Source organism: Phoxinus phoxinus, assembly GCF_949152265.1.
Source record: "Phoxinus phoxinus genome assembly, chromosome: 12".
NCBI classification, from domain to species: Eukaryota; Metazoa; Chordata; class Actinopteri; order Cypriniformes; family Leuciscidae; genus Phoxinus; species Phoxinus phoxinus.
The window spans coordinates 33,379,446-33,399,445 of NC_136887.1; the positions used below are offsets into that span (position 1 = coordinate 33,379,446).

Here is a 20,000-nt window from a genome sequence, read left to right on the forward strand (position 1 = left end):
CATTTCTTTGTAATTATTTGTGAAATTGACTGACAAATTCTGAGTGAAAATTGTTTCTACGGCAATTTTTTTCAGGTGTATTAAAGCTCTGAATTAAAGTCTATTTCCAAAAATATATATTTTTAATTTACATAATCTGTAAATAAAACAAATCCTGCAACATTTTTTTTTTTTCCAGAGCAAATCTAAAGCATTTTCCAGATTTGCTAAAAACATGATTATGATGAACATTTCTTTTGATCTTATTCCACAGCCGGTGAAATCAATTTTCCACAGAAGAATTACAGTGTGTGAATAATGTGACTTTCTGGCCGAGGTTAAATCTGATCCTGCAAATATCAACGTTCATTATCAGACGTCTGTTTGAATCACATTGAGCCCACACAAACATCTGATAAAACTTCTCTCCAGCTGCTAATCTCTCTGGATGTCACGAGTCCGGTGTGTGTGTGTGTGTGTGTGAGACTCACCCTCAGTGCTGATGAGTCCGAGTGTGTGTAGGAGTTTCAGAGCTCCACACAGCAGCAGAACTATAGCTAAAGTTTGCAGTCCCTCTCCCTCTCCTTCCTCCATCACTCCGGATCCCTGCGCTAGTGCCTTAGTATTCCCGCTTTACTCTCGCTTTCATTACGGCTCTTTCTGTACTCGCTGAGTCCACAGCATCCACCTTTATATATACACCTCTCTCTCTCTCTCTCTCTCTCTCTCTCTCTGTGTGTGTGTGTGTGTGTGTGTGTGATAATCACTATGCCATCTATCAAATGTTCATTGTGCTGAAACATCAGAGTTGAGCAAAATACAGAATTTACCCCTTTCAAATCATGATTATGAATATGAATTGAACATCAAACAAGATGTTAAAGGACTTCACAGACTTCCAATGCAAAGAAATCACACAAAAGTAGTACAACACAAATAATTACACATTCCTTTTGACTGTTTATGCCTTTCCCTGATATTTTGTGTATGTCTAAAATATTCTAAACTCAATATCAAAACAATTAACATAATATGTTTGTAACTATATCTTCATGGTGAAAAAAAAAACAACGGGTATAAATGTAGCATGTGGATGGAATGATGGATAGAATGGTGGATGGAATGGTGCATGGATGGATAGAATGATGGATGGAATTTTGGGTAGAATGATGGACAGAATGGATGGATAGAATGTTGTTGGGTGGAAGGATTGATAGAATGGATGGATGGAATGTTGAGTGGAATGGTGGATGGATGGATGGATGGATGGATGGATGATGGATAGAATGGATGGATGGAATGTTGGGTGGAATGGTGGATGGATGGATAGAATGATGGATGGATGGAATGGATGATAGAATGATGGACGGAATGGTGGATGAATGGATAGAATGTTGGGTGGAATGATGGACAGAATGGATGGATAAAATGTTGGGTGGAATGGTGGATGGATGGATAGAATGTTGGGTGGAATGATGGACAGAATGGATGGATAGAATGTTGGGTGGAATGGTGGATGGATGGATAGAATGTTGGGTGGAATCGTGGATGGATGGATAAAATGTTGGGTGGAATCGTGGATGGATGGATAGAATGTTGGGTGGAATGATAGAAAGAATGGATGGATAGAATGTTGGGTGGAATGATGGACAGAATGGATGGATAGAATGTTGGGTGGAATGGTGGATGGATGGATAGAATGTTGGGTGGAATCGTGGATGGATGGATAGAATGTTGGGTGGAATCGTGGATGAATGGATAGAATGTTGGGTGGAATGATGGACAGAATGGATGGATAGAATGTTGGGTGGAATGGTGGATGGATGGATAGAATGTTGGGTGGAATCGTGGATGGATGGATAAAATGTTGGGTGGAATCGTGGATGGATGGATAGAATGTTGGGTGGAATGATAGAAAGAATGGATGGATAGAATGTTGGGTGGAATGATGGACAGAATGGATGGATAGAATGTTGGGTGGAATGGTGGATGGATGGATAGAATGTTGGGTGGAATCGTGGATGGATGGATAGAATGTTGGGTGGAATCGTGGATGAATGGATAGAATGTTGGGTGGAATGATGGACAGAATGGATGGATAGAATGTTGGGTGGAATCGTGGATGGATGGATAGAATGTTGGGTGGAATGATGGAAAGAATGGATGGATAGAATGTTGGGTGGAATCGTGGATGGATGGATAGAATGTTGGGTGGAATCGTGGATGGATGGATAGAATGTTGGGTGGAATCGTGGATGGATGGATAGAATGTTGGGTGGAATGATAGAAAGAATGGATGGATAGAATGTTGGGTGGAATGGTGGATGGATGGAATGGTGGATGGATGATAGAATGATGGATGGATGGATGGATGGAATGGATGATAGAATGATGGACGGAATGGTGCATGAATGGATAGAATGTTGGGTGGAATGATGGACAGAATGGATGGATAAAATGTTGGGTGGAATGGTGGATGGATGGAATGGTGGATGGATGATAGAATGATGGATGGATGGATGGATGGAATGGATGATAGAATGATGGACGGAATGGTGCATGAATGGATAGAATGTTGGGTGGAATGATGGACAGAATGGATGGATAAAATGTTGGGTGGAATGATGGACAGAATGGATGGATAGAATGTTGGGTGGAATGGTGGATGGATGGAATGGTGGATGGATGATAGAATGATGGATGGATGGATGGATGGAATGGATGATAGAATGATGGACGGAATGGTGCATGAATGGATAGAATGTTGGGTGGAATGATGGACAGAATGGATGGATAAAATGTTGGGTGGAATGGTGGATGGATGGATAGAATGTTGGGTGGAATGATGGACAGAATGGATGGATAGAATGTTGGGTGGAATGGTGGATGGATGGATAGAATGTTGGGTGGAATCGTGGATGGATGGATAGAATGTTGGGTGGAATCGTGGATGGATGGATAAAAGTTGGGTGGAATCGTGGATGGATGGATAGAATGTTGGGTGGAATGATGGAAAGAATGGATGGATAGAATGTTGGGTGGAATCATGGATGGATGGATAAAATGTTGGGTGGAATCGTGGATGGATGGATATAATGTTGGGTGGAATGATAGAAAGAATGGATGGATAGAATGTTGGGTGGAATGATGGACAGAATGGATGGATAAAATGTTGGGTGGAATGGTGGATGGATGGATAGAATGTTGGGTGGAATGATGGACAGAATGGATGGATAGAATGTTGGGTGGAATGGTGGATGGATGGATAGAATGTTGGGTGGAATCGTGGATGGATGGATAGAATGTTGGGTGGAATGATAGAAAGAATGGATGGATAGAATGTTGGGTGGAATGATGGACAGAATGGATGGATAGAATGTTGGGTGGAATCGTGGATGGATGGATAGAATGTTGGGTGGAATCGTGGATGGATGGATAGAATGTTGGGTGGAATGATGGAAAGAATGGATGGATAGAATGTTGGGTGGAATCGTGGATGGATGGATAAAATGTTGGGTGGAATCGTGGATGGATGGATAGAATGCTGGGTGGAATGATAGAAAGAATGGATGGATAGAATGTTGGGTGGAATGATGGACAGAATGGATGGATAGAATGTTGGGTGGAATGGTGGACAGAATGGATGGATAGAATGTTGGGTGGAATGGTGGATGGATGGATAGAATGTTGGGTGGAATCGTGGATGGATGGATAGAATGTTGGGTGGAATGGTGGATGGATGGATAGAATGTTGGGTGGAATGGTGGATGGATGGATATAATGTTGGGTGGAATCGTGGATGGATGGATAGAATGTTGGGTGGAATCGTGGATGGATGGATAGAATGTTGGGTGGAATGGTGGATGGATGGATAGAATGATGGGTGGAATCGTGGATGGATGGATAGAATGTTGGGTGGATGGATGGACAGAATGGATGGATAGAATGTTGGGTGGAATGGTGGATGGATGGATAGAATGATGGGTGGAATCGTGGATGGATGGATAGAATGTTGGGTGGAATGGTGGATGGATGGATAGAATGATGGGTGGAATCGTGGATGGATGGATAGAATGTTGGGTGGATGGATGGACAGAATGGATGGATGGAATGGTGGGTGGAAACCATTGAGACTTTATTGTAAGACCAAAGTGTTACCAGTAATACACACTGAAAAAAATATTGCAGCTCTATTAATTTCATTCCATTTTAATTCTATGCTCTTAAATCCAAATTCAAAATAGTTCAATTCACATTCTTGGATTCTGAATGACGCAGAAGCAGGAGGGGAGTGTGTGTGTGTGTGTGTGTGTGTGTGTGCGAAAGTAAGTGTGTGTGTGTGTGTGTGTGTGTGCGAAAGTGAGTGAGTGGGTGAGTGTGTGTGTGTGTGTGTGTGTGTCCTTCACACTCTCAGGTGAGACTGCAGCCCCAGGTGAGTCCTGCCCTTAGGTAGGACATTAAGAACGATGTCAACTCATCGACTCTGCGTGTGTGTGTGTGTGTGTGTGTGTGTGTGTGTGTGTGTGTGTGTGTGTGTGTGTGTGTGTGAATGCACATTTCAGAGAAGAATGAAAATTAAATACCATGGTTTGTAGATCCGAACATTGTTGCTATAAAACAATCCACAATAAACATAATTTCAGAATTACATGACCATGTCCTCCTAAAGAAACATAATTGTTATGCAGAACAATGAGTCAACACACATACAACACATGCACATGCACACACACATGCAAATGCGCGCACGCACGCACACACACACACACACACACACACACACACACACACAGCACTGCTGGTTTGATTAAAGAGCCTCGTTTAGAAGGCAAAGTTCATGTGCAACACACAGAGACAACAAAAGACATTAATTCAGATTCCAGACATTATTCCAGATCTAAATATACCAAAACATGAATTAATTCAATGGAGCTGTAAGTGATAAATATTTATTTCATAGAATCATAAAACTAGAGCACATTTAATTCATGAAACTGTAGATATAAACCAAAGATAGAAACATATACAATGAGTACCGGTACCTTCTGATGATAGACATCAAGATAAATGTATTGTAGTAATTAATAATTAAATAAATACATATTTTATATTTTCTTTTAAAATTTAGTTAAATAAAATATTCTTATGTATGTTTTAAAAATATGATATATAGTTTCCTTTTCCTCATTGGGAGGTTCAAATGGCCACTAGATGGAGACAAACAACCACAAAACCAAACAGCATCACACGCAGCATTTATTCATAAATATATTAATAAATCATAAATACAAAAGGAAATGCTACATCACAACACTTTTACTACAACATTTCATACAAGTATTATAAGGTGGCTGTTCTACATTCGCAAGGACTTGTTTTCAGTGTCATGACACACACACACACACACACACACACACACTTCACTGTAATCCTCCGGTTTAAACTGCCAGTTTGCATAATCTGAATTAGCATAATCTTTGTACTACCAAAGCAATTGAGAAGAGCTCAGTTCTTGAGAGCAAGAGTGAAATATATATCCAGAGAAAATTCACACATTTCTCTCAAACACACACACACACACACACACACACACACACACACACACACGACTGCAGTCGACAGCTGTGAGAAATCACACTGCGCAAATCAAGGCTTGACGCATCAGTAATTAAGAAAGTTAATCACACACACTTCTCAACACTCCACCTGTGTACACACCGTTCCACTTCAGCCGTCTTCCTGAAGACACATTCAGCTTATAATGACAAACAAAGAGTTTCTGTGATAATATTTGCACGTACGCAAGTTGTCAGACTTACAGGTGAAACTGGAAAAATTTTAATATGGTGCAAAAGTTGGAAAAAGATGAAACTAATATATTATATAGACTCATTACATGCGAAGTGAGATATTTCAAGCCTTTGTTTGTTATAATTTTGATGATTATGGCTTACAGTTTATGAAAACCTTTACACAATATTCTAATTTTGAATTTGGGGTTTTCATATTTAGGCTGATCTGCAGGCTGGACGTCAAAGAAGAGGATAAAAGCGACTGTTCACGGGTCGTTAAAGGGTTAGTTCAGCCAGAAATGTAAACTCTGTCAGTAATTACTCTCCCCCATGTTGTTCCCCGTAAGTCTTTCGTTCATCTTCTGAACACAAATCAAGATATTTGTGATTAAATCTGAGAGCCGTCTCACTCCTCCATAGGCTTCTGTTGTAATCGAAACTTGCCGGCCCAGAAAGTTAGTAAAGACATCGTTAAAATAGTCCAAGTGACTACAGTGACTCAAAAACAAACAGAAATAATGACTTTATTCAACTCTTGATGTTCTTCTGTGTGTGTCTCTGAGTGAGTTCACGTAGTGTAACAGCACAGCACTTCTGGGCTGTACGTCAGAACGGAGGCTCACTATTGGCCGACGCTGGTCATGTGTGAACTCACTCAGAGACACACACAGAAGAACATCAAGAGTTGAATAAAGTCATTATTTTGTGTGTTTTTGCACACAAAAAGTATTCTCGTCGCTTGATAAACTTAATGTTGAGCCGCTGTAGTCACTCGGACTATTTTAAACATTGTCTTTTTTGTGTTCAGAAGATGAATGAAAGAGCTTACGGGGGAACAACATGAGGGAGAGTAATTACTGACAGAGTTTACATTTCTGGGTAAACTAACCCTTTAAACTCTTTTGGAAAAAATATATCGCCAGATATCGTGTTTGTGAGTTTCTCTCGTCGGTGGCCGGTTCAGGAATGATTTCAGCTCTCATTCAATCCCACAATGCACCACAATAACAAGTATACAACCAATGTACGCTCAATGGCTAGCTAGAGAATACCCACAATGCACTGTGAGAGTTGTGCGCCGCATTATTTCCCGCGTCTAACAGCTGAATCATCCATCCAGCCATTTTCCAATGCCGCTTTTGCATAGTTTGTGCTGTTTAATATTCATTGAGTAGTAATGAAAAGATTTATCTTCAACCTTGTCATGGAAACTATGTATAAACCTTAATTAAACATTTTAATAATCAATTAAAAAGGTATTTATACCTGTATGATATTACGCTGTAGCCACATTGGATGTATATATTACATTCACTTAGTATAAACTGTGTGTATAGCTACATATTTATTATGGGTGTAACAATATATTGTGTCGCAATACAAAAATGCATCAATATGTATCGTGGATTGTGACAATATATATTGTGTATAGTTCAACCAAAATGAAAAAAAAAATTAGTTTTCAGAGTTTTAGTGTCAATACTACATTAAACATCTATATATAATGTTGAATATAATGTATAATAATGCAATGGGGGAATATTTGTGTGTCCTGATAATGCCAAATGTCTTGTTACCAGTAAAAGTGGCCGACATTATTTTAAATATATAGTCAGTGACCGAGATCAAGCATATTCATCTAAAATAATTCTGTGTTTTCATCTTCAGAATCATGAATCTTGTTATTCTGGTGTCTCTATTGACACCAGAAACATATTAATTTACATTTTTTGTTAACCTTTAATCATATGTCTTGTAGTATCTCAATAATATATTATCGTGAGTTCATGATCAAGATATGTATCGAATCGTGACATTAGGGTATTGTTAAAACCACTAATATTTATTGTTGGTCTAGTACTTGTAACTGTTGTTTCCTGAAGGAACTGTTTAATTTATTAATTGCAATGCAATGTGCTAAAAATGACAAGAAAGCTGACGGTTTCATTGAAAACTATAGACGTGCATCAGATCAGACACATCAAGAGTATAAAAATAACTCTCTCTGACTCTCAGCAACAGAAGAGCGTCTGCTGCAGTTCTCCATCAGTGTCCACACACACGCACTAGCGGAGGAAGAGGAGGAAGAGGAGGAACACACGAGCAGACTGTGGGATCTACAGTACGCTGGCCAGTAAATGAGATGTGCACAAGAACCAATGACGGTAAATGATCGTTTAGGCTACTATGCACAATATTTACTCAAGATTTGACTAAAATGATCCACTTTCAGGCCGAGAGGATCAAGTGGAAATAGATGATGCTGATAATCTCAGATTATCCGAGAACAATCAGAATTAATCAGCCCATCTGATGTATGCAAACACATTCTTACAATGTTTGTAACACACAGAGAATGTTCCAGAAGGGTGATTGAACAAACAACAAGAAACTGAGAGAGAGCACACACACACACACACACACACACACACACACACACACACACACACACACACACTCCAGAATAATCTCTAAAACTATATATTCAATATTTATACTAAATATTTTTCATAGTTTCATATTGCCATAAGGTTGATCCAAATTTTTTAACTCTGGTGCTCTTTGGTCATTTTTGACCGAAAAATGTTTTTTTTTTTTTTTTTTTACTTCATTGGAATTGTATGAAACTTGGTGAAGGTTTGGTACTTGCTATGTACACACACACACACACACCAGAATAATCTCTAAAACTATATATTCAAATATTTATACTAAATATTTTTCATAGTTTCATATTGCCATAAGGTTGATCCAAATTTTTTAACTCTGGTGCTCTTTGGTTATTTTTGACCGAAAAATGTTTTTTTTTTTTTTTTTTTACTTCATTGGAATTGTATGAAACTTGGTGAAGGTTTGGTACTTGCTATGTACACACAAAAAATCATGGACATGCTTCTAAAAGGTTAATTGTTCCTGGAAAAAAAACAAATTGTCACATGTTGGTCACATTAGAAATTAATGGGAGACAAATTTAATCTAGTGGACGCGTTTGGTACTGCAGCCAAACAAAATCTGACTGAAAGCTCATTTTTTTTAGATGACAACCTCAAATTTGGAGCACAACTCGTTTAGATTTATGGCTTTGATTTTCCTCATGGTTTTAGAGTACAATTTTATATGAAATATATGTTTCAAAACACATTTTAGAGTAGTATTTTTGGCATTCATCACAATAAACGTAAAATTCTATAACTTTTTTTAAGTTCACTTTTTTTACAGCAATAATCTGAAGTGTAGCCTATTCTTTAAAACAAGACCAAACTTAAGTCTTTTTAAGTCAAGATTTACCACATTTTAGTATGTGGAGTATAACTACTGCATAAACATAATTTATCACCATAAAATCCCCTAAAAATACAAAATATTAAATAAAAAAACAATACAGAACTAAAATTTGGTACATTAATTTAATTGAAATAAAAATCTGTCATTTTTGACTGCCACACGAGCAACACCGTAGGGTTCAGTGATCTTACTGTGAAGACATGTTTATCAATGTATACATATTCAATCAAAAGTGATCAGCTATTCTGAAGAAGCTTCTGTCAGATCAATATCTCTCTCTCTCTGCCGATCACGGCACACATCAATCACATCCGATGATTTACATTCTGTCCGTACTCTCCTGCTGCGCTTTAATCTTTCCCCGTCCTGAATTTAATCTGCAAACTACATCTGAACATTATTCTTTGCCATCATGATATCCAACAAAAGTAATTAGTTTTCATAAAGCAAACAGTGAAAGGGTGATTCATTTCACAATTATTGTCTATAAAATTATATAAATACAGCATGAAAAAATTATTTTGCAAATTCATTACAATCAAAATTGCTTTCTGCCTCGTTTCAAACTGATACGCTCCTTCACAACTCATCTATAATTCTTATTTGCTTATAAATACCAACTTTGTTTGGTCATTCATGTCTTTGAAACTCATGATATTTCTCACTCCACTTGAAGGACACGTGGCGTTATCCCAGCCAAATTGTGTAAAGTCAGACCAATATCCTCTCATTTTTGTCTGCAATACACATCAGATGGTCCATTACCAGTTGTGTTGGAGTGAAACTAAACAGGAAGTGACATCACAAGCATTCTAATTTGGTAAAAAGATCCCAGACTCATTCAATTACAGCCCTAGACTGAAGATTTCACGCAAATGAACAAGAACAAGCGAGCGAGAATGAAAGAGTGAGACCTTAATAGGGCGTATCGAGTTTAATTTATGGATCACTGTACGGTTGATTTCATATTCCTCATGCTTTGCCTCATTTTGCTCATTTTTACCTGACTGAAGCAGCATATTATTAACTAAATTCATGTGTGACTTCCGCTCTAAAACATGTAAACGCTCCAATTTGGATTTGATTGTTTGTTTTTTTAATGTCATGCCAACTTATTTGGCTGTTTTCATGGGGAAAACTATACTTGAGTAATAGTAATATATATAAAAAATATATGTAATTCATTTAGTCAATTATGTTTTGTGGAATATTATACCAATTGAAATAAGAAAAGCGTACTTCCTACAACATCTTTACTCGCTGATAAAGACTTGGCTCTTGAACTGTCAGAAACATGAACAATTTTTATTAATTTACTGCATTTAATTGAAAATATTAGTACTCAATTTTTCAAGTCTAATGCCTGCTATCAAAGGTCTTCCCTTTCTTTTCTTGTTTTTTAAAATACTCATGTCTGTAAATTTAAATGTTTTTATGGTTCTTCTAACATCTGGACTAAGGGTGGGCGATATGCCGGTAGAGATTTTGATCTTTCGTATCCTGGTTACTCTTACTTGACATTGCTGTGCGGTCACAAAAGCTTTACATGCGTTTTTAAGCATTGCGGTTTAAAAACAAGTGATTTTATACAATTAAAGGTACACTGTGTAGTTTTTTTATGTCTTTATTCATAAATATGTATGCGGTAGCCTATATTTCTTATATATAGTGCTTAAACTTATTTAAAGCCACACCGTGGAACTTTTGACCTAAAGAGTTGAAGCATATGAGTTATTTTAAATGATTCCTCAGGCCAATATACAGTGTTTGACACTATCAATGCTCCGAGCGGGGCTGCCCTCTTGAAATACCGCCTATGTAAGTTTGGAGGAGACGGACCGTCTTTGGACAGGTCATGTGACCTGGAGAACGAATCACTTTACGACCGTCACGTGACCACAAGCTCTGATACTGTATGCTCAAGGAGCTAACGCTTTTGCCACTATTTTTCCGCCTGCTCGACTTGGCCATGGCTGAGGCAAGGAAAAGTTTAAAACTGCTCCCGAGGAGGCAAGAAAGAGAAAACGCGAGAGGGATCGTGCTCGCGGAGAAACAAGAGGCTCTCTTGTTTCTCCCCGGCTCTCCCTCGTCGTCCTACGCGTCCTCCTCCTGTTTCGGGAGGGGACTCGGAAGATTATTCAAGGGGCGAAGACAATGATGACTGAAAATAAAACATAAACATCGGCATAAAAGTGGATATATAATAGGGCTGGGCGATAAAACGATAACGATAATTATCGCGATATAATTTCTCTCGATAAAACGATATCAAGAGTTCGATAAATGTTCGATAATATTTTTGCGCCAAAAGCGGAACGAATCTCATTTGAACCGCGCGCCACACGGACCGTTTATCCGCTCGGCTCAAAGTCCAAACGGCAGCGCAGCGCGAGTTCACTCGAGCAGACGCGTTTACTCTGATCGGTCTCGGTCACTAGATCCAGTGAGAAGTGCTTGAATTCAGCGAGGAACACACGTCTCAGTGATTTAAACCAGTTTAAAGGCAGATGAAGCGGCGCTGACGAATAGGAGAAGCACTGTGCGCAACGATACAGTCAGAAGGCTTTTCCGTCTACACATTCCCATCATTTACGGATTTAACGTTACTGTAACGTTAGCCTAGTAATAACTGCACCATGAAATGTGGGAGATATATATATATATATATATATATATTGAATTGTATAATATTATTAATGTAGACAATGTATTAAAGGACTAATGGAATATAATTAGTTTTTGTATAATTATGTATTTAGGCTACTGGTTTTCATAAATACCATAGAAACCATAAAGTTACATTTTATCTGTGGTTATCATGATCTAAATGCATGATGCTGGATGACCAATGGTTAATTTTAATAAAACTAAAGAATATTACATTTTACCAAATAAAAATAATGTTGTTACTTTTTTTTAACAGATGTTACTGTTTTTGTTAATGAACATAAATTGTATAAAGTAAATCTGCATCCTAACTCAAGCTAATACTACTGAAATAAAGATATTTATTTTGTTAAGGAAAAATGTCAAATGTTTGAATGTTCTACCTCGGATTTGTGAATGTTCACCTGTTTGGCAAGTGTTTGTCATGATATGTTCTGACAATAAAGAGTAGTTTAAAAACACAACGCTCTGGTTTCTACAGCTTTCACGTTGGAGTAAAAATCTGTCTTTAAACTTGAAATAAATAAAGATTTGACATTTATCGATAATTATCGATATCGACTGATATCAAAACAAATATTGTGATATTTTTTTTTGGCCATATCGCCCAGCCCTAATATAGGCTATAATGTAATATTTACTGCGAAGTCGGGAATTCGTGTAACAAAACTGATATGTCAAAACCTACTGCCGTTATTTGTAGGCTTCAGTTTGTTTGTCCTTTTACACATTCATATAACTTATGTGTGTATTATTCGTGACTTATATGATTTTAGATACAAATGTCTATTATTAGAGGCTTATATGATTTTAGATTCAAATTCATAGTTTGCTACAGGAAAAACACAAATAAGACGACGTAAGTCCGATCTAAAGATAAGATGACTCCAAAACAAGCACAATAACAACTTAGTTTTAGGTACAAAACGTCTATAACCTGCTCCTGCCGATCGACTGTCCTGCAAAGTTTATCTCCAACCCTAATCAAACACACCTGAAGCAAACAATCAACGTCTTCAGGATCGCTTGAAAATTAAAGTGTTTGATGAAGTGGGTTGGAGATGAACTCTGCAGGACAGACAGGAGCAGGGTTGGGCACCCCTGGTCTATGCGACTTACCGGACCAGTTATTTTCTGTTCACTTTTGTGCAATTCATTTATTAAGTGGATGTCTTCTTTACTTTTGCGACAGTTCTGCGGCGCTTGTGGCCTCTAGGGGCACTAGACGTGAAAGTTACAGGTCTAGCGCCCCTAGTGGCCAAAAGTTCCGCGGTGTGCCTATTTCATTTGTGTCTTTGTTGTATTGTAGTTATTTGTCCTATTTCTTGTAATTAGTCTCTTTGTTGCTTTAATAATTGATTATTCTATGTTCTTATTAAAGGATAATTCCGGTATTTAACACCTTGAGTCTATATTGTAGTTTGTTTTGGATGAACAAGAGTGGTGGACAACATTTTTTTGACAATGGTTCCTCTCTCGAGTTTTTGACTATAAAAGAATTGGCCATGGACCCATTTAACATTGGAGTCAATGTGCATGTCCGAAAATGTCATTAAAACAACCTTTAACATTAGTTTTCAAAACTGTGCAACTCACCAAGTGATTAGTGGTGTTCGTTGATGTTCCAGAAACAAAAAGTGTTGCGAAATACAGTTTCTGTCGTGTTTTATTCGTCATTTTGTAAAATCCCATTGAATTCTGTTGAAGGACTGAGTGCTCGTTAATATAAATGCGCTACCGGAAACGGAAAGCGGGCTGTTTACATTTGGTCGATGTAGTCTTTTTGCCCGCTTCCGTTTCTCATAAGGCTAGCGAGCAGAGCAACTGTGCTCCGGAAGAGTAAGCGAAATAAACAAACAAAACCTTGAAAATATTGAAAGACGTGACCACTGACCAGTGCAATATGAAGTTGAACTCGACTGTGACCGTGAGTGTCCCGCGAGACATAAACATCGGTTATCGCCATCAAGTGGTCGGGAGTGTGCTAACGCTTCAGATTCAAATATTGAGCGGAAGTTACACGGTTCTGAAAAAATAGTTCCACTATAGCAAAATAAACGGATTGGAATCATATATTGCGACGATATATTGTTTATAATCATCAACGAACACCACTAACCACTCGGTGAGTTTAACAGTTTTGTAAACGAACATTATTGGCTGTTTTAATGACATTTTCGGACATGCCCATTGACTCCAATGTTAAATGGGTCCATGGCCAATTCTTTTATAGTCAAAAACTCGAGAGAGGAACCATTGTCAAAAAAATGTTGTCCACCACTCTTGTTCATCCAAAACAAACTACAATATAGACTCAAGGTGTTAAATACCAGAATTATCCTTTAAGGATATTTCAAAACTCATTTTCCTAAAAAAATCTAAAACTAAATTTGGATCATGATTAAAAACCCTTTCAAAAGGTATAAATAAGGGCTGCACAATATGGTCAGAGGAACGAAAACAAAAGCACAAGGTCTAGAGACGCTTTTTTGAAAAGTTGAACTTATTTTAACTTGACCGCAGAGTTAGCTTTGGCAAATAATGGAAAAGAAGAGAAGAGAAGAGCAGTGGAATGGAAAAACATGTTCTGTGTGAACATAAGCACGTAATCCTGAATTCAGCTCTCTCCCGCAGCTCATAAGTATATGTATAATACATATTATATAAGTTATGTGTATTTGGCCATATTAAATATGGGGGGGGGGGGGGGGGGGTGACGGACGGCGACAGGCCTACTATGATATTAGACTACATAGCCTATAATGAATTTCAAACCTGAACCAAAGATATTTTTTATTCAAAGATCAACAGTCTGTCATTAATCTTTAGTCTGCCACAAAAATACAACATTAAAATCAATAAAAATTAATGCAAATGTCATTGTGAAAAAAAAAGAAGATAGTTGTAACAGTGCGTAAATCAGACCTTTCAGGCTACACTAATAAGCCTTATGGCAAAACTATTATTACAACTAAATTGTCGGTCATTAAATAAGAAAACTAAATAATTGTGTAGATGATTTTGTGTAACCCGACATCAGACATTAGGCCGAAGTATTTTTTTGCACACAGTGCCGCCAATCAATCACTCCTTTACGACTGGCTGTCCGCTTAAAAAAAGTATTAGTATCTTAAAAAAATAAACAAAAAAGATGTTGCAGCCAATGAGCAGCCAGCAGGAGGACTCAACCCCCACGGACAGTTTTTAATGTTTTATCAGACAATAACTATTTAAAATTTTGCTTTATAATTTTCGGCAGGATTCAGGATTCGGGACAACAGCTTAGATTTCGGGACATCTGGTCACCTAGTGTGCTTAACATTATTAAATCAAAAATAGACTAAATCACTCACTGCTTTTGACTGACTAACTTTTGTAGCTTTAATAAGAATCAGTATTTAATACATATTTTCACATTTGATTATTCAGTTGTCACATAAGCCTAATGTAGGCCTATGAGACCCTAAACCCCCTGGTTCACACTGACATTAAAATGATACTTACTTTTTACGTAATGCTAGAATAAAACACTGCTGTTCACTTTCAGAAGGTGTAGGGATGCTTTCTTCTCACAAAAAGAATGTGAAACACATATCATTTTCAGTTTTTAAATACATGTACATATTTTACATTTATTTTACACACTTAAAGCAATATCGGATCGCATAGCATTATTTATTTAACGCACTTTTCTTCAATATTGTGTAACCCTAATATCATATTAAAACATTTCCAATCAGCTTAAGAAAAACTGAAAGGAATAGCTCACTTAAATAAAAATTGACTCATTCTCAAGTTGTTTTAAAACTAGCCTATATGAATCTCCTTCTTCTGCTCAACACAAAGGAAGATAGTTTGAAGAATAATAAGTCAGTAACCAGACAGTTGATGGACCGCATTGCTTTTTTCCTACATTGGAAGTAAATTGAGCAACTGTTTAAATAGCCACATTATAATATCTTATTTTGTCAGGAGAAAGAAGAAAGAAACTCATACAGGTGTAAGACAACTTGAGGGTGAGTAGCCTAAACGGTGACAAAAAAATTATTTTTAAGTGAACTATTCCTTTAATGTAGCCTATATCTTCTGCTCAGATCACTGCGTGAACACTGAAGACAAAACAACAGGTGCTGATGTCTCTCTCTCTCTCTCTCTCTCTCTCTCTCTCTCTCTCTCTCTCTCTCGGACATGAGCGATGGGTCGGGACCCTTCAGACGTGCACACAAAAACACACCACTTTGCCATCGCCCCGTTACCATGACAACAGTGCTTCCAAGGTAACAGGCGGGAACGGAGCGGGTGTGCGAGTAGAGTTTCAAACACATATGCATACATGACCCGACATCAAAATACACACACACACACACACACGGGCGCACGCGCGCGCGCACACGCACGCTCTCTGCTCTTCTGCAAGCTGTTAACTCGCTTCACATCAAAAACACTACGCAGCTTCATGAGTCACGTAATGCGTGCGTGTTTCAGCGTTTACTTTATTAAAGAGCAGAAACACTGGCGTCAGTCAAACGGCACTTGTTGCACAGCTCAGAGAGGATGTGTGTGAGTCATCTAATTACTGAAAACACACACACACACACACACACACACACACACGCATGCATGCAACTCAAGGATGCATGCACATACATACAAACACACACATGCATGCATGCTATTGAAGGATGCACATACAACTAGACATTCAGGCATGTTATTCAAGGATGCACACGCAGTTTGAGTCTGGTAACGTTAGGCTATATGTGAAGTTCTCGGTCTAGCTGTCTGTGTGCGTGAGAGACAGACAGACAGGCAGACAGACAGACAGACAGACAGACTCTTACCTCTTGATGGTCGTCGCTGTCTCGTCTGTAAGCTCAATGTACCGACAACCGCCCCCATGTTGTAACAGTCGTATGTGCGCGTGTGTCCGTCACGTGCGTTTTTATCAGTCGCTCGCTGTGTTTCTCTGTCCAAGCATCATTCCGTCTCTTCTGAGTCTAATCTTAACGCTCCTGCCTCCAACTGCTGCTTTCTGCGTCACCCCTCCCTCCTCAAACACTCGTTCTCGCTCTCTCTCGCTCTTTCCCACATACGCACTTGTTCATCTTTACTCTCCATCTCACCAAAACATGTCTGGGTCGTTTTTTATTACCTCACTACATTTATGTGTGTGTAATGAATTATATTTTGAATGAAAAAAATATATTTGGGTCAAGATTTGTTACAATTAGATTTGTAAATATTTTTGTTTGACATTTGAAAGACAATTAAGCACCTAAACATTTTTTTTTGTTAAATCGTTTGACCGTTCGCAAAAAAAACCCCGCCCCCCTTAGTTACTGTCGCTATGTCCGACAGCTCTCTCACACACACCATGTTCTCACGCAATGAACATAAAAATACATCGCGGAGCAGAGAGGAGAGTGACAACGCAGTTACTTTTGTAATTAAACACATTAAACAAAGTCTCACCTTTCAAATTTTGTCATTTTTTAAAAGAAATTTAAACAATAAATAGCGTTTTGTGGCTCTTTAATGTGTGTGACAGATCGCCTCAGTTAAAGCTGCTCGTGAACCGATCATCTCTTCCTTCTAGTTCATTTATAGCATCAAATAAACATGAATGAACATCAGAAGGAATGTTGTTTTAACCGCGGAAAGACGTCAGTAGCCTACAGTCCGCTTCTCAAGTTCAAATCCTCCCATGTTAATCTACTAACTCTCCTGACTGCTTTGTCGGACAAAATGGCGGATGGCGAAGTATGATTGGTCAGATCACCAGTCAATCAAGCTCCCTGCTATATATATATATATATGTGTGTGTGTGTGTGTGTGTTATAATTATATTTCTAATTTCAAAAAATATTTATAAATAATAGTAGAAATTTCTGATGGCTTAAACTCACGAATTACAATAAAGAGGAATCTATATCGAAAATTACAAAATAAAGAAATATCTGGGTTAATTTTTGCCCCCTAAAATTAACCATAAATTAAACTCTTTAGGATAATTAAGATTTTTTTTTAAATATATAGATTTTTTTTTAATTTTATTGACAATTAAGCACCTTCCCCCTTAAATTTAAAATAAGTAAATAAAAATAAATAAATGTATACCTGTTATAATTGTATTTCTAGTTTTTTAAATAATTTAATGTTTTTTATTGTAATTTAAAAAATATATATATATATACATAATGGAAGAAATTTCTGAAGACTTCAACTCATGAATTACAATAATGTGAATCAATATTGAAAACAACAAAATAAAAAACTCAATGAAAAAAAAAATCTTAATGGGCCAAAAATATTTTTTTATTCATTTAATTTATGCAATTCTTTATCACTTCTCTTTTTTACTTGATTTTGTGAGGTTTGTGAGATTTACCACCTCACACTTCGAAGGCTGATTTAAAAGGTCGACAAAATTGACATAATGCCTTGAATTATTCTTTAAGCCAAAAATCATAAACATAAAGCATTCATCCTTAATGCACCATCCCAGAATGCACTGCAACAACATAAATGAAAAGTTTCACCCAAGATGGTGGACAACCTGAGAGAAATATACTGTACATTTTGTTCAATACCAAAAAGTACCCAAAAATAGGTGCGAGTGACGTCTTCTGTTGCTGCCTAACATACTTTATACATAGACTTAAAGCGTAAAGAGATGAAGTGCATGTTTTCTTATCAACCGTGAGGAAACATCTGCCAAGAACGTCAATGTATAAGAGCGCCTAAATTACGACACCCTCCTGCTGATTCATTAGCATCCCAATGACTTGAAATGACACCGTCGTTAATTATTAATGAACAGTCATGAATCATCATAAAATGAAACCACAGGATTAATTAAGTATAACATAATAGGTCTTCTTCAGATAAAAGGTCTGAACCTAAGCAGGGTGATGTGTTCAAAATACTGTCAATCAATGCATACGGTTTCATATACGGTTATGAAATATGAGAATGCATATATAGTGCACAGGTTTCCTACAATTCAACTAGAAAGGTTCTTTATAGTGGAAAACATTTTTTTTATTTTTATTATTAAAATGTTCTTCATACTAGTGCAAATAATCGCAATAATCAATACATCAATTTATCGCACGATATATGCACAATAATATTTGGTGACAATATATCGCCCATTATGTTATTAACATGATATGAAAACCTTTTCACAATATTCTAATTTTAAATTTGGGGTTTTCATAAGCTGTACGTCATAATCATCAAAATAATAACAAATAAAGGCTTGAAATATCTCACTTCGCATGTAATGAGTCTATATAATATTTAGTTTCACCTTTTAAGTTGAATTACTGAAATAAATTATGCATGATATTCAAATTTCTCGGGTTTCACCTGTATATCGCACAACAAAAAGTAGTTATTGTGACAGGCTTACTTCACACTAATAACATTATTTTTTCTTTTAATAACTGAAAGGTTCTTTGGGGAACCAAAAATGGTTCTGGGAAAACCCCTATTGTAACTATTTATTTTTAATAAAGAATTATTAAATAAAGTAATATTAAATAATAAAATACAATTATTTATTATATTTTAATAAATAATTATTTTTAGTGAAGAAGATTGAACTCACTTGAGACGAGTTCAAGAGTTATCGCACACAATTATGAGATATGATTCCAGTGGATCATTTATGTAAGGGATAATTACAGTAAAATAAGCCCTGATAGGCATAAGCATGAAGGGGTTTATCTTAATGCTATGATTGCATATGATCCCACTTATTACACAGATACTCGGTTGCACCGACTTGTTCTGCCCAGTTGGGTTTGTGTTGATGAGACATGGATGAAGAGGCTGACAAAAACTGCAACATTTTGCACCTTTTATAACAAACACAAGCGGCAATAAATTATGGCAATGGGCTTTATGCACAGCCGCACTACTTCCTGAACTTCAGCCAGCTCCTTTGTTTCCTGTCTGCCATTATTGGACAAACTGATTAATCCAGGTGTGCCTGACCAACCACAATAATCAGACACACCTGGATTAATCAGTTTGTCCAATAATGGCAGACAGGAAACAAAGGAGCTGGCTAAAGTTCAGGAAGTAGTGCAGCTGTGCATAAAGTTCATTAGAGAAAAGCAAGGCCCTGTTTACACCTGGTATTAAAATGTGGATCACAAGTGGACGGGTGTAAACGGGCTCTAAAGCGCTTTGAGCTTTGTGTCACTCATGTGTGAACACTTACTTACACTAATGAGCGCCTGATTTCACAATCGGTTAAGATTTTAAAAC

The 20,000-nt window shown here is 37.2% G+C and overlaps 1 protein-coding gene across 5 annotated transcripts in view; it reads right to left on the minus strand.

The window, feature by feature from the left end:
- Positions 1 to 20,000, minus strand: part of kcnip1a (Kv channel interacting protein 1 a) — a 75,414-nt gene that overhangs the window by 13,513 nt on the left and 41,901 nt on the right. The window contains exons 1-2 of one of the 5 annotated variants that reach the window (XR_013799837.1): positions 16,565 to 16,844; positions 4,563 to 4,589 (exon numbers count right to left, since the gene is read on the minus strand). The exons of 2 other annotated variants lie outside the window; for them this stretch is intronic. Coding sequence is in view for 2 of the 3 variants with exons in the window: in XM_079631314.1 (XP_079487440.1) it covers positions 4,563 to 4,589; positions 16,565 to 16,622 (85 nt within the window). In the remaining variant the exon portion in view is untranslated. Of the gene's footprint in view, positions 1 to 4,562; positions 4,590 to 16,564; positions 16,888 to 20,000 lie in introns of those variants that run through there. 2 more of the 5 variants (XM_079631314.1, XM_079631315.1) reach the window with 2 other exon arrangements.